The sequence below is a fragment of the Puntigrus tetrazona genome, chromosome 5 (genome assembly GCF_018831695.1).
Source record: "Puntigrus tetrazona isolate hp1 chromosome 5, ASM1883169v1, whole genome shotgun sequence".
Taxonomy (NCBI): domain Eukaryota; kingdom Metazoa; phylum Chordata; class Actinopteri; order Cypriniformes; family Cyprinidae; genus Puntigrus; species Puntigrus tetrazona.
The window spans coordinates 6812298-6825754 of NC_056703.1; the positions used below are offsets into that span (position 1 = coordinate 6812298).

Sequence of the window (13457 nt, forward strand, 5' to 3'; positions counted from 1 at the left end):
AGCAGAAAAAAGAAATCAAATAAATTAAATCCACATTGAGTAAATTATGTCAATCTAAATTGACAGTTGAATTATTTGTTTAATGTCTAAATATTGGCTTTAATTCAATTAAAAAGTAATTGTTAACATGAATTAAAAATACAACTGTTAACTGTTAGTAAATGCAGTGCATCCGTTTTGTAAAGTGTTACCTAGAATATAATTAGGTGAGAAAGCAGAGAGTGTTTTGGTGTACAAATCCCTAGAGCCATGTTTCTGTCTTAGTCCCTCTTTATAACAGACAGAGTAAAGCTACTTAAAGAAAATTAGTTTCTCTCTCTCTCTCTCTCTCTCTCTCTCTCTCTCTCTCTCTCTCTTTCTCTCTCTCTCTCTATCTGTGTGTGTGTGTGTGTGCTGGTTTTTGTAGTTTATGGGGACACAGATTTGTCTCATGACACGGGTATGATAGAGGTATTACAATTTGAAGGTGATTTACGAAGACACTGCCGACGTCCACGCAATGCAAAAAAACATCCTAATTGGTGTTTTTTGCTTTTGAAAATCTAAAAATGCATACATTTTCCTGCAAAGGGTAGGTTTAGGTGTAGAGTTGGTGTAGGGCAATACCACATATACCGCATAAAAACCTATGGAGAGTCTTCATAAACCACAAATACCAACGTGTGTGTGTGTGTTTTAATTGTGCCTATGCGTATATGTTCCTCTTGTCATGAAAGCGCTTGAGGTGCCCTTTGTTCCTGTGGATCCACATATTAAAGCGCTCTCCCAGTACAAACACACATGCCCACTAATTATACCTTTACTATGCTTTTCAAGCCGTAGTCCTCGGCTGTACGCTGCAGAAGATGATGTTTCAAATGACAATGTTTTAGGATCGTTAACCTTTTTTTTTCTTTATCTCTCAGTCTCTGCAAGACCTGGAGGGCGTCTCTCTCTACACGCTATCCCCCAGCAGCCCTTGCTCTCCTTCTCTCACACCTTTGGCCACCCAACACCACCTCCAGTTACTCCAACAACAGCTGCTACAGCAGCAGCAACAAACACAGATCGCCGTCGCACAGGTTCAACGTTGTTTCTACCCTTTCCTAGCTCTAGGAGGCGCAACAGCTCTATGAAACATGCATTCCGTATTTTTAGACCGTTCCACAATCATCTGCTCTCCAGGACAGATTTATTCACCTTCTCCAGCAATTTCAGAGCCACATTTCCTGCATAACCCTATCTATTTTTCTCAGTTGAAATGATTACCGATAGCCTTTGTTGAGAAGCACTCACACACCCAAATCATTCTCAACGACCGTGAGGAAGCAAAGATAAATACTGAGGAGACGGAACAAGATGCTGATAGAGGCAATCATCTCGCTGCGTTTGCCTGTTCGTTTTTTGTCATTCTGTCTCCGACTAACGATATTAGTTCTCATTTGGGATACTGTATAGGGTTCGGATGCTGTTATGGTTATAATGTCCTGTCAGAGAGAGAGGAAGCTGATGTGCTCTCAGCTCTGATTCGGCACAGTCATGCTACTGCATAGCAATAGCTTGGATAATGAGATTGACGTACAGTCATCCCCCGCCCAGAGGGAACATTTTTGTTATTCTTTCATATCTCAGGAGACTTCGTTTCTTTGGGGTTGTCAAGCCTCGTCTCAGATGTTTCTCAACGAATCAGACAAAATGCATTTGTATAGCAGAGTTTACGTTTCAACTGAATTTGACATTTTTAATCTGAGCACGGTTTTTAATATCGCCGAGATCTCGTTTTAAAAAAGTGGGCCTCGGCGCGCTTTTAAAGGGGCTGCAGAAAAACTACGAATTATATCAAATAAAACTAAAAGTTTTACAAACAGCTAAAAATCAAGATGCAAGCTAAAATCACTAATTTCATTTTCTAGTTGTGAGTTCGTGATTCTCGATGAGTGATGTCTAGTTGCATCTAGACCCGAAACCACGAAGAACGTTTATTTTTGGGGATTATGAGTTATTATTTTCACCTAGTTTCAGTAAATCGAAAGGTTGAAAACAAGCAGCTGTGTCCTTAATTATTTTAATTAGTTTGATATTGCTACTCCTAGAGTCAGTAAATAAAGAGTTTAAAAATAAGCAGCATCAAATGTTTTTGTGAAATTTTAAAAACTGTTATTGGCAATAGGGGGCCTTAGAGTCACATCAACGTTGAAACCACTTCTCTGAGTCTCTTATTTGCTTTACATTTGTCTTATGTTTATCTATGAGAAGCAACTACTAATTATCTACTAATTCCCTGACCTAAGAGTGCGTGACTTACTTCAAATCTTGAACTCATAAGTTATGTCGTGTTTCAGTAAGACCGTTGTTACTCTCGACTGAGCGTGTCTCTGCTCCAGGTGCAGCTCCTGAAGGATCAGCTGGCTGCAGAGACGGCCGCTCGTATGGAGGCGCAGGCCAGATCTCACCAGCTGCTGCTGCAGAACCGTGATTTACTGCAGCACACATCCCTGCTGGTGAAACACCTCAGCCAACTGGAGATCAGAGTCGGTGGAGCCGCACAGAGTAAGACTCTCTCTCTACACTCCAAAACAAAAGTGGGGGAAAAAAATGTGATAAATGTTTCATTCTGTCAGTTAAACTACCATTCAATTATCATTTCATTCAGCTAGGACAGTAGATACATTTATAATTTATTTTGATGCTGCTAAACGTGTTACCTGCTATTACTGTAAAAGCATATTAAGTTCGATAACACTTTATTTTAAGGTGTCCTCGTTATGTTACATGCAATTCTTATTATAAAACAATAAATTATGCATAATCACATGCAAGTAACCATAAGCCAAACTCTATTTTTAACCCTTACCATAGTAAGTGCATGTATTTAATAAAGTAGTAAAGTGTAACCTTAAGTACTTTTTAAATCAATATTATTCAGTTGCTGTTATTACTATATTTTTGATAACATTTTTATATTAATTAGAACTCGTCTTTTATTTAACTTAATGTATTAGGGATCTGGAACACGGTCATGCAGGATGTGTGCTTTATAAATATTAATAAACAGCCAATATGTTAATAATAGGCAAATAAGCAACTGGTCAATAGTGAGAATGTATTTTTGTGATTTTTTAATATACCTTTTTGCCTCATATAGCTGTGATTCATCTCTTAGCTGCTTGGTTTGCTTCATAGCTAACAACTTTTTATAAGACATTTCTATAAAGAAAATGAATGGGAAATATACTTTCATAACCCAGGCTGCTGAAAAACCGGTTGGGCTCTATTACAGTCATAGACACACACATTATTTTTTGGCAGGCTGGGATGGTATTGAGTTGGTTGGTGTACACTAATCTATTTCAGAGTTTAGTGCAGGAGTTTATTGAGTTTGATTCATCAGCACTGGGCTCCATGCCGATTTTCAGAGTGTGTGTGTGTGTGTGTGTGTGTGTGTGTTGTGTTTGTGTGTGTGTGTGTGTGTGCGCGCGTGCATATGCTTATGCCTGGTGGGATGATGGTGGTGTACTTGCTGGATGGAATGACTGGTCATTTGGAGAGTTATTGAAATAGTTTGTCATCGCGCCCTTTAGTGTCTGTCACTGAAGGGCTACTGTATGGCCAGTCTCTCAATAGCAGATTTTTCAATCGCAAGCTTCATTTACATAAGCGTTCAAAACATTATGTGCTGTAGACACGACATCCCCATCCTTTAATGTTCTTAAGTGTTTCAGTGTGGCTACTAAAGGAATAGCTCACCCAAAAATAAAAATACTGTGCCACAATTTCGGTTTTGGGAGTCCCAAATAACAGGTTGACATGCATGCAAGGTGAAAAACACTCATTGTCTTATAATATGTATTTATTTCGACCTTATTTCTTCAATGACTCCCAAACGATTTGTTCATTTTTGCAACCCCCTCCAGTGACTTATCAATTTCATTTAAAGCAGTGTTTGCGAGCTTCGGCGAAGAATGACTTTGCGGTTTCATTCAGAACCAACGAGACCAACAAGTGGTTCCTAAAGTCCCACTTTGACGTCATCATGAAATGGCTTGGGTCTCGTTTTAAATACGACTCGCTTCAACTCTTTCTTTTGAGAGACAATAACTTTATACGCGGTGCACTTTAAGATTTAAAACAAGATGTTTTCATTCACTTAGAGCTGTGTTACACACCGTGAAAGGTCATTTTTAAAACCCGTAAGACCTGTTCATCTTCGGAACACAAATGTAAATGTTTTTGATTAAATCTGCGTGAACTACCCCTTTAAGACCTTGAACTTTTATGTCTTTAAATTTAAATTTGTGTCTTCTAGAAGAGGAATCGCCATGGAGTAGCGCGCCCCCTCGTTCTCTCTCTCTCAACTTGAAGAACCTCTACACCCCTCACTCAGACCAGCCCTTCACCTCCACTCCAGCAGGACAGCCAGAAAACCCTCCTGTTTCCTCCCACGCCGAGTCTTACCTCAATCTGCTCAACCTGCGCAGTGCTTCCACCATTACAGCCAATGGGAAGCCAGCGAGTGCGAGAAGTGAAGCGGGGCTGGACGCAGCAAGAAGGGAAGTCGCAAAGCTTGAAACCCGGAATTCAGCAGCACTTGATGAGAGGTAACGACACATGGCAATAGCGCATAGACTTGTATTCTAAACTAGTTTAAATCTGGATAATATTTACAACTGAAGTAGATTTATACATGTGACCCTGAACCACAAAAACAGTTTTTGGTTATACCAACGTATGGGTCAAAATTATCTCTAAACGTATAAAAGGCCAAAAGTCATTTGGATACTGAGTAAAGATCATTTTCCATTAAGATATTTTGTACATTTCCTATCATAAATACATCAAAAAATAGTAATATGCATTAATAAGGACTTAATTTGGACAACTGTAAAGGTGATTTTCACAATATTTGTAGTTTTTTTGCACACCATGCTATATTTTTTTTTGGACAGTACAAACCGTACACCAATGAAACGCTTATTTGTTCAGCTTTCAATATATGTATGTATGCATAAACCTTTCTTTTTTTATGAATAATATATTCAATTTGGATGCATTAATATTGATCATTAATTGACTTTTACATTGCTACAAACAAATCTATTTCATATAAATGCTATTCTTTTGGTATTTCTATTATATTCTGTCACAGTTTTCAACAGTATTAATAATGTTTCTTGCGCACCAAAATCAGCATATTAGAATGATTTCTGAAGGATTATGTGACACATTTTAAATTGTGATTTTAAGTTGTCATAATCTTCCACAATAATAATATTTTCCCGCATTTTTGAGAAATAAAATGTTTACCAATATAGCTTTGGGTTGTGGAATATGCTCCTTGGCATTAGAGGCTTCTTTCAAAAACGTAAAAATATCATACAAATCTCGAAACAGATAAGTCCATAAAGGCAGTGTTAGAGCAATTTTGATCTTGTTAAAAGTTTCCTATTTCTAAGTCAGTGGAGTTACTCCTTTCCGATCTGTAATTTAAACATACTGAAATCTGATCTGCAACATCTGGACGAAATAATCACAGCATGTCAGTGTGTGGAACGGCATCAAAACAAACCCAGGAATACAACAGAACTACAAAAAGTTTCAGCCATTACGAGCCACAAACTCTCCAAAATGTTGAAAACCCTTGAGCAGATGTTTTTGGGGGTTTTTTTCGTAAAGGTTTGGCTTTTTTTACCACATTTGGCTAATGTTTGGGGTTTCCAAAACTAGTTCACATAATCCCACCTCCTCTCTGGCCTCCTCCTTTCCTCCCTCTTCTCTCTTCTCATTCCATACACAGGCAGCGGACCTGTCTGAATGGATATTGGTTGTGAGCAATGTAAACAAATCTAATGAAAGTGTATTAGAAAGCAGAGAGCAATCTTTCCACGCTGACTTTTGGCTGGCAAGTTTCCTTGAATAGTAATGGAAAATTTTGACCTTTGTTGGGTACTGCACATTTATCGCTCACTCTGTGTGTGTGTGTGTGTGTGTGTGTGTGTGTGTGTGTGTGTGTGTGTGTGTGTGGTTAGCGCTAGCTGTAAACAGTTGTTGAGCTTAGCAGCACACATCTACTGTACACCCATTCCTTCTGCTAGAGAGGTTTTCTTGCTTTGATCGGGTAGCTGTTCGTCATAGATTGCTCAATTTTTATGTCACAAAAAGAGTGAAAGCATGTCTGTGTTTTTGTGATTGTGCGTATATGCTCGCTTCTCGATCTGTGTGTGTGTCTATGAATGCATTCAAGAGCGTGTGTGCGAGTGTCTGGGAGAGTGATTTATTTTACAATTATCGTGTCCCTGTGGATAGCTGCAGCCTCTCACATGCAGAAAACATAAATTTTCACACTTTATTAGAGCAATTTAGAGCTTGCAGAAACATCACACTTACACAGAAACAAGTACAATTACATTTACTAATTTATATACACTAACAACATACTCAAAAATGTGCAAACGGTCACTATAACATACTCACAAATTGCTATAAAAATACATCTTTTTCTTGTATTGGCATGTATTGTTTTTATTGTTTGCTACAAGTGTATTATGGTTAAAAGGAAGGGATACGTTCTGTTTGTGTTACAGTTTGTTGTAGCCAAAAGTACAAAGCCATCCCTGCACCGAGCCCGACTGCATTATTTTTATTAAAGAAAATGAAAACAAAACAAGATATAACAAGACCCCCCGACTAGACTTGACTTGAAAGGTAATTCTTATAACACTTGCCAAAATGAGCTCAGGTACAGACAGGCTGCACCAGAAACGGCCTGTGCGCTACATAAACAAATGAACTAGCAAGACACGGGTGGATATAATCAGGGCATGGGCAGGAAATACTTGTGGCTGTGTTCAGAATGGAATGCTAACACGCAGTATGAAAAACAAATAATGCTACATCATTGTCGAATAACCTGACTATGACAAAAAATTACCTGGATTTCATTGTCTGCATTCTGGTTAACCTTTTAAATCGCATTTTCTAGCATCCCCCAGAATCATTTTTTATTTGGACATATACAGCTACGGTAAATATGTTCAGTTATGGTAGATATTCAAATGACCCAAAATGAATAAAGTATACTATATGTGTCTTTGATTTTGTCTCCGATTTCTAAACCGAACAACTGTCTTAATCGAGTTACGGCTGGCTGCAATCAGGTTAATGTTTACATGCCATATCATTTAATGTGAATCATTTTATTCGCGAGGAAGCATAAAATTGATGAAAATTACAGTATGTTAAAAGCAAAAATTGACTTTGTATTTATTCTAACAGATCACTCACTTCAAGCGGCACATGAACGGACCACCGTTTCATTTTTATTTACTGTTTATCGGATTCGTCATGATTGGTCAGGTCACCTGTCAATCAAGCTCTTAGCAAGCGGTCAATGGGAAAGCATTATTGTCATATTTGTACTGTAGTGTGGCATTTCATAATTCCATTAACATTTTGAATAACGTGCAGTCTATGTATCATCACTTTTTTTACTGTTTAGTGGTTTTATACTTTAAAGCTCTCCACAGACACAAATAACGAGGAAGTAGAGCCACGATTTAGAGTGTCAGACAGGACTTCAGTGTGTGTCTGCTGGGGCTCAGTGTGTGTCCATCAGTGAATCCTCACCGCGACCGTGGTTTTATGCACCTGCCCATCATTTGTTCATTTATCTGTCACTCCTGGTGTTAATGTCAGCGTGAACTCCACGTGAGATGGAATCTGTCCATCCCTCCAATGCCACTCATAAGTGCCATCTCTCTCTTTATTGCTTTGAAACTCCTTGCATCTTGCCCCCCTCTGTTTGTGTCTGTGCTGTCCTTTTATCCCTCTCTACATGCGCCGTTGCTTATTTATTATCTGCCCGTCCAGAAACTGTCTCCGCTGATTTAAGATGAATTCAGCGCCGTGGGTCACTGCGCGCCAAGACAGCTTTCACGGCCTCAGAACTGCGTGATCTTGAGCTTGTCCGTGTGTCTCTGCGCGTTTGTGTTGACGTGAGAGGGATGAATGCATGGATGGATTTAATGTCATGGATTAGTCTATCTGCTGTTGCATTGATCTTCCATAATCTCCACTCGCTGCTTGATTACTGCTACTTAGACTAATCGCAAGTGTTTGTGTGTCTTCGTGTGTGCGAATGACTTTATGTAAAGTTGGAATACAGTACACGACTTTTGCCTAGATTTGTATCATTTCTGGCAACTAGCGTTGGTGCGTATTGTCTTGAGTTTACATAAAAATCGCACATGGGCAATTTTAGAAAACGTAAGCTATTGTAATGTGTCTCCTAGCAATGAGGTGGATGTTTCGGAATGATTTAGAAGTTAGTATATAAGCATATAAGCCATGGTTTTTCCTCAGTTTCCATTTGGCAAGTGTATACGATTCCCAAATATGTAATATTCCAGCCTTTAGGTTAACTTCAGAGGAACATTGCAAACAAAAGCGAGCTCAATATGAAAGTTTGGGGTCAAAAAAAAAATATGCATAAGCATTTGGCAGGATCATACAGTGCAGCATTGGGCATCAGATGATTTTCTAGACGGTGTTTAGGTTGAAAGGGAGAAAGACTTATTTTTGTTTTTCTCTGCTCAGGTGCACGTGTGAGGAGCCTCCCCTTCTGATTATCCACTTCCTCCTGTAACAGCCTTCTTCCTGTTCTCTAATCTTCTAACCCTCTCTGACGCTCTCTCTCCATCTCATGCCCTCACCTGACCTATCCTCCTTTGTCTGAAATCGCTGATTTTTGTTTCCTCTCCGCTCCTCTCTTCTACACTTTACCAACCTCCTGTGAGTATAACGGTGATTGTACTTTATTTAATCACGCTGGCATGCTAGATGAATGATGATTACGGTGTGGGCTCAGATGTCCAGGATGATGGATTTGATCTGTGTGTGTGGAGTGGCCAGGTTTTACCTACAGTGTGATAAAGCTGAAATAACCTTGTGTGGTCTCCAAAAGAAAAACGGAACATAATAGTCGAGAACCATTGCATCTATGACACATCACTAATGTGTGTGTGTGTGTGTGTGTGTGTGTGTGTGTGTGTTATGTTAGAGCTTGTATCATGTAGTACGCTGCCATGCACTCCCATTGCGAAAGTGGATTTATGAAGTAAAGTTTGTATGTTTTTGTGCTCTCTTGAAGTCAACAGGGTTTAAATATTTGATTAGATGCTTTATTATGCACATATGTGGACTTCACATGCTAAATTCCCCTTCAAGAAAAAAAATAGTATCTGTCTACACATACACACACATTACCATGATCAGGAGCCAGTCTAATGCTCTCCCTCAGGGAGCTTTTAATATTTCATCTGATGAACACAATCTATCAGCAGCAGCCCTCGTCCAAAGCTCCTGTGCCTCTGCAACGGCTTAACAAGTGCAACATTGAATAATGAGATTTTGCCTTATGAGAAGTAAATTAAGCTCATTCTTTATTGATGCTATGGCATTTTACACAAGACTTAAAGTTATATTATTAGACTCATTAAATGTCTGGTGTGACATTTCGTCGCAAGAGCTCCACTGATATTCAACATGTCATTGCAGTATTTGCTAGATTCATAAGGGCTCTTCACGTTTACAAAAACATAAATATAATGGCTCGTGTACGCTCACCGCAGAACTGGGCAGGAGAGGCGTATATTGAGGAAAAATATTGAAACTGAAATTACTGAGACTTTTCGACACCCACAGGAAGATGAGTTAATATAGGATCCCCTGAGACGAGGAGACGGCAGGAGGCAGAGTGCTCTCTGGAAAGATGTGGAGGAGGAGATGTGACAGCGTTTGGTCGGGGGCCAGACAGAATTGCTGATGTGATCATATGCTAATTGGAGGAAAGAGAGAAAATAGAAAAGAAACTCCAGAAAGAAAGTCCGGTGTCTAAAGGCTGTAGCTTTGTATGTGATGTTACACTGATTGTTATGGGTTGCATGTGTGTTTATTAGTGTATCGACAAAGTATTATTCATATAGGATTAGTGATTTGACTCTTTGAGAAGAAACTGTGTTGCTACTCACTGTAAGAGATCAGACTTTTACAAAAACACATAGACTTCCGATGAAGGCAGCACTTGGGTCGTGTCTGGAGAACAGGATGTCATAGAGACTTAGAGGTGGGCTCTTTAAACTTGAAACAATAACCAATCACTGACCAGCCACCTAGCAACTGCATAGCAACAGATGAAAAAGCACTTCATCCATCTTATAAACTGCGCTCTGAAAGCCACCCACGAACATTGTGGCAACTTTTACGCCGGCAGAAAATGTACACATCTACCTTAAGTAGCCCACTATGTAGCTTGTGTTCAATGTGTAATTATTTACATTTTTGCACATCATGTAGCTTGCATGTGTTGAATGTGTTTGAGCGAAAGAAGAGCAAGAATGAGCCTAATGTTGTGCTTTCTCTGTCCCATGCTGAGTGACTGCATTGCAGTTATTTTTAGTAGAGCCATCAATACAAGAACCTGCAGCTCTGTCTCCCATTTTCACTCTCCCCCTCTCTTTTCTCTCTCCCCCTCTCTTTCTCTACTTAATTCACCCAGCAGGGGGACTGTGGGACAGAGATAAGTGCACTCACGCACACACACACACACACACACACACACACACACACACATGCAGAATGGAGACTGTCTTAAAGAATTGTGTACAAGCTCTTTTTGATGATTCAGCAACTGTTCACCACACAGACCCATCTCCCTGCTGTGATTTCCCTACAGTTCTGACCCAATGTCCTGACCTGACATGCCACGATAAGTGATAAAAGGCTTTCATCCTTGTATCAGATGCTAATTATCTGAAATCATGACAAGCGTTTGGATATTTTAACTGAGTTCTGTTTTTATAGTCCCACCTAGTGAAATCTCATTAGTCACAAATCCACACGACTATAGATTTTACCAAATTATTTTTGGCTGGGTATGTCATGTTACAAAGCAGTAACGGTGGGAAGTTTTTCCCACTAATTTGTTCAGTCTCTTGGTATAAGTCCCAGAAGATTAATTTAGACAATGTATTAAGTGACACAGAGTCATATTATAGTTTATTAAAATTTGCATGCCAAAAAACTCTACAATGCAGAAATTTAAGCATCATAAAAATGACAAGCAGATCTTTTGTATTTATTTAATATATTGTCTTCTACATTCTGTATATTAGCAAATGATTAAAAAGACAAAAAAAATCATTTTAATTTTGCTTTTACTTTTTATACTATGGCTTTGCTTTAATTTTTTGTGATTTTGTAACATGCTTTTGTCATTTTCAAATTTCCGGATTTAATATCAATATTTTTTTAGCTTTAGTTTTAATACTAAAAATATGGAAGTTTATCGCTGAGCTTAAAATTAAACCAAATACACATTTCCCAAATAAACGTAAAAAATGTTTTATTAGTTTTACTTTTGAACTAGCATTATGCCCCTGATTCAGTCAGAAAGCGGACTAAAAATAAATGGTTCAGTTCATTTTGATAGTCCACTTTAGACATTCTACTAACTGAAGGTAACTTTGGTAATAATTCTCATTAATTCGCAACTACATTTCTACTGCCTGTCAGAGTAGACTGTTAGGGTAGGTTTAGGGTTAACAGAATAAATTGACATTAACCCGCAAAGTTTTTGATAGTGTGTCGTATGTTGTGGATTCATCAAAATAAAGTGTAAGTAGACACCAAGCAGGCAGTCTACTAAAGACTGCTAGTTACCTACTGTTAGTATGTCTGAAGTGCACTTTAATCTTTAATGTAAAAGATTTGCTCAAAAACACTGATTTGTGCCCACTTGGTAATGTACTGAACCTTTTACAATGTACTATTCCATGTAATTATAAAATAATGTTCCACTGACTGGGAAATTTTGTCTCCTTTGTGTGTCCACAGGTACAAGCAAACCATTCCTAAACTGGACCCTCCACCTCAGCCCCTGAACCGCAAGCGTTCAAACAGGACTCTCTCTCCGGGTGTCGAGGCAGAGTTGAGATCTTCAGCCGCGAATGGAAACGTGAGCAGCAGCTCCTCGTTTCCCGACATCACGCTATGCTCCGTTTCGCCCGGGGATTTCTATTCTCACACCAACGGTAACAGCGCGTCATGTTCAGCCAGCGAGGACTCCGGCGTGCGCTCGGATGACAAATCCCTAATATCCCCCCAATCCAGAGACGACCCCTCTGACGACCAGAGCTCTGCGTTCATCTCCACTTCCAGTACCTGCAGCAGCTTACCCGAGGATCATCCGGCGACTCCGCCGCATTCTACCACGCCGCTGGGATACGAGCAAACCATGCCGTTCTCTTCACCTGTCAATGACACCTGCCTTCACATAAGCCTGAGCGAAGATGAGTTTCTAGAGGACGGCACCTATAATGTCGCCACCCCATGCAGGAGTTAGTATCCCACGCGAAATATGTGAGAGATCAGAATAATAACAACTCCACAGTGTTGAACAAGCATAAAGAAAGGAGGCATATTTGAACACTGAACTGTGTGATATTAGCTACGAGCTCACACTGATGTTATGTTGCATATTATTTCACACCGTTTTTTCGCTTCTTGTTTTGATCAAGAACCGCATCGATCATTTGATCTCCATCTTTTGTACCGTGCCCTCAAATATCTATGAAATTTACAGAAAGAATATTTAGTATGATACAGAGTAGACTACTACTGACAGATGGATAGTGTATTTTTTTAGATTGAAAATGAGTTATTAAAATAGTTATTTTTAGCATTGAAGTGCATTTGCTCCCACTAAGATGAATAGGAACTGCTTCTGTTAGTTCTGCAGATGTGATTTTATATTATGTTCAATCTGTTTTTTTTAATTATTATTAGCGCAAATTGATGTATATATTGTTTGAATGTTATCCGGATGCTAAAGAGCAGTTATGTAGCAAAGAAATGCAGAAGTACGTTAGCACAAGAGACACGACTGGTGAGAAATAGAGGGGAAAACATATAGAAATATGAAGAAGAAAAAAAAGTCGGCACATTTTGTTTCATATAGTAAGCTGTTTGACTGAATATGGCAGCTGAATTGATAGATGACTGCAGACAAATAAGGGACTTGATTATGTCTAGACATCTTGAAGGGCTGAACCTCGCTGATTTTAACGCTTCGCCAATCAAGGTAAAATGAGGGAAGATCATTATCACCTTTTCTAGGTGAAAAGGCTGCAAAGAGAATAACGGGGAAAGCAGAGGTGTTGCATTAGCAATAAATGCAGTCATTCTCACATCCTGTGATTGTGTACTCAGCTACACGGATCTCACCGCTTTTCTCAGTCAACTGGTGTCACACTGCCGTCCTCGTGATCCCTTCTTCCAATGAGCCACCTCATTATCTATTTAGGGCTTTTCATAGTAAATCGAGTCCAAGTGTTTTTCCGATCATTCCCAGTTCTCTGTCAGATCAGCTCTCAAGGTTTTTTTTCTTTAATATTGAAGCGGTATCAAATCAAACACAGAGAGGT

General features: G+C 39.2%; 1 protein-coding gene across 5 annotated transcripts in view; it reads left to right on the forward strand.

The window, feature by feature from the left end:
- si:dkey-34e4.1 (carboxyl-terminal PDZ ligand of neuronal nitric oxide synthase protein) overlaps positions 1–13069 on the forward strand; it is a 32002-nt gene extending 18933 nt beyond the window's left edge. For 2 of the 5 annotated variants that reach the window (XM_043240463.1, XM_043240465.1), the window contains 4 exons: positions 906–1061; positions 2364–2529; positions 4286–4577; positions 11869–13069. In XM_043240463.1, the coding sequence (XP_043096398.1) occupies positions 906–1061; positions 2364–2529; positions 4286–4577; positions 11869–12376 (1122 nt within the window). In that variant the 3' untranslated portion in view covers positions 12377–13069. The other 3 variants (XR_006251060.1, XR_006251059.1, XM_043240466.1) reach the window with 3 other exon arrangements.
- Positions 13070–13457: the final 388 nt, after the last annotated feature.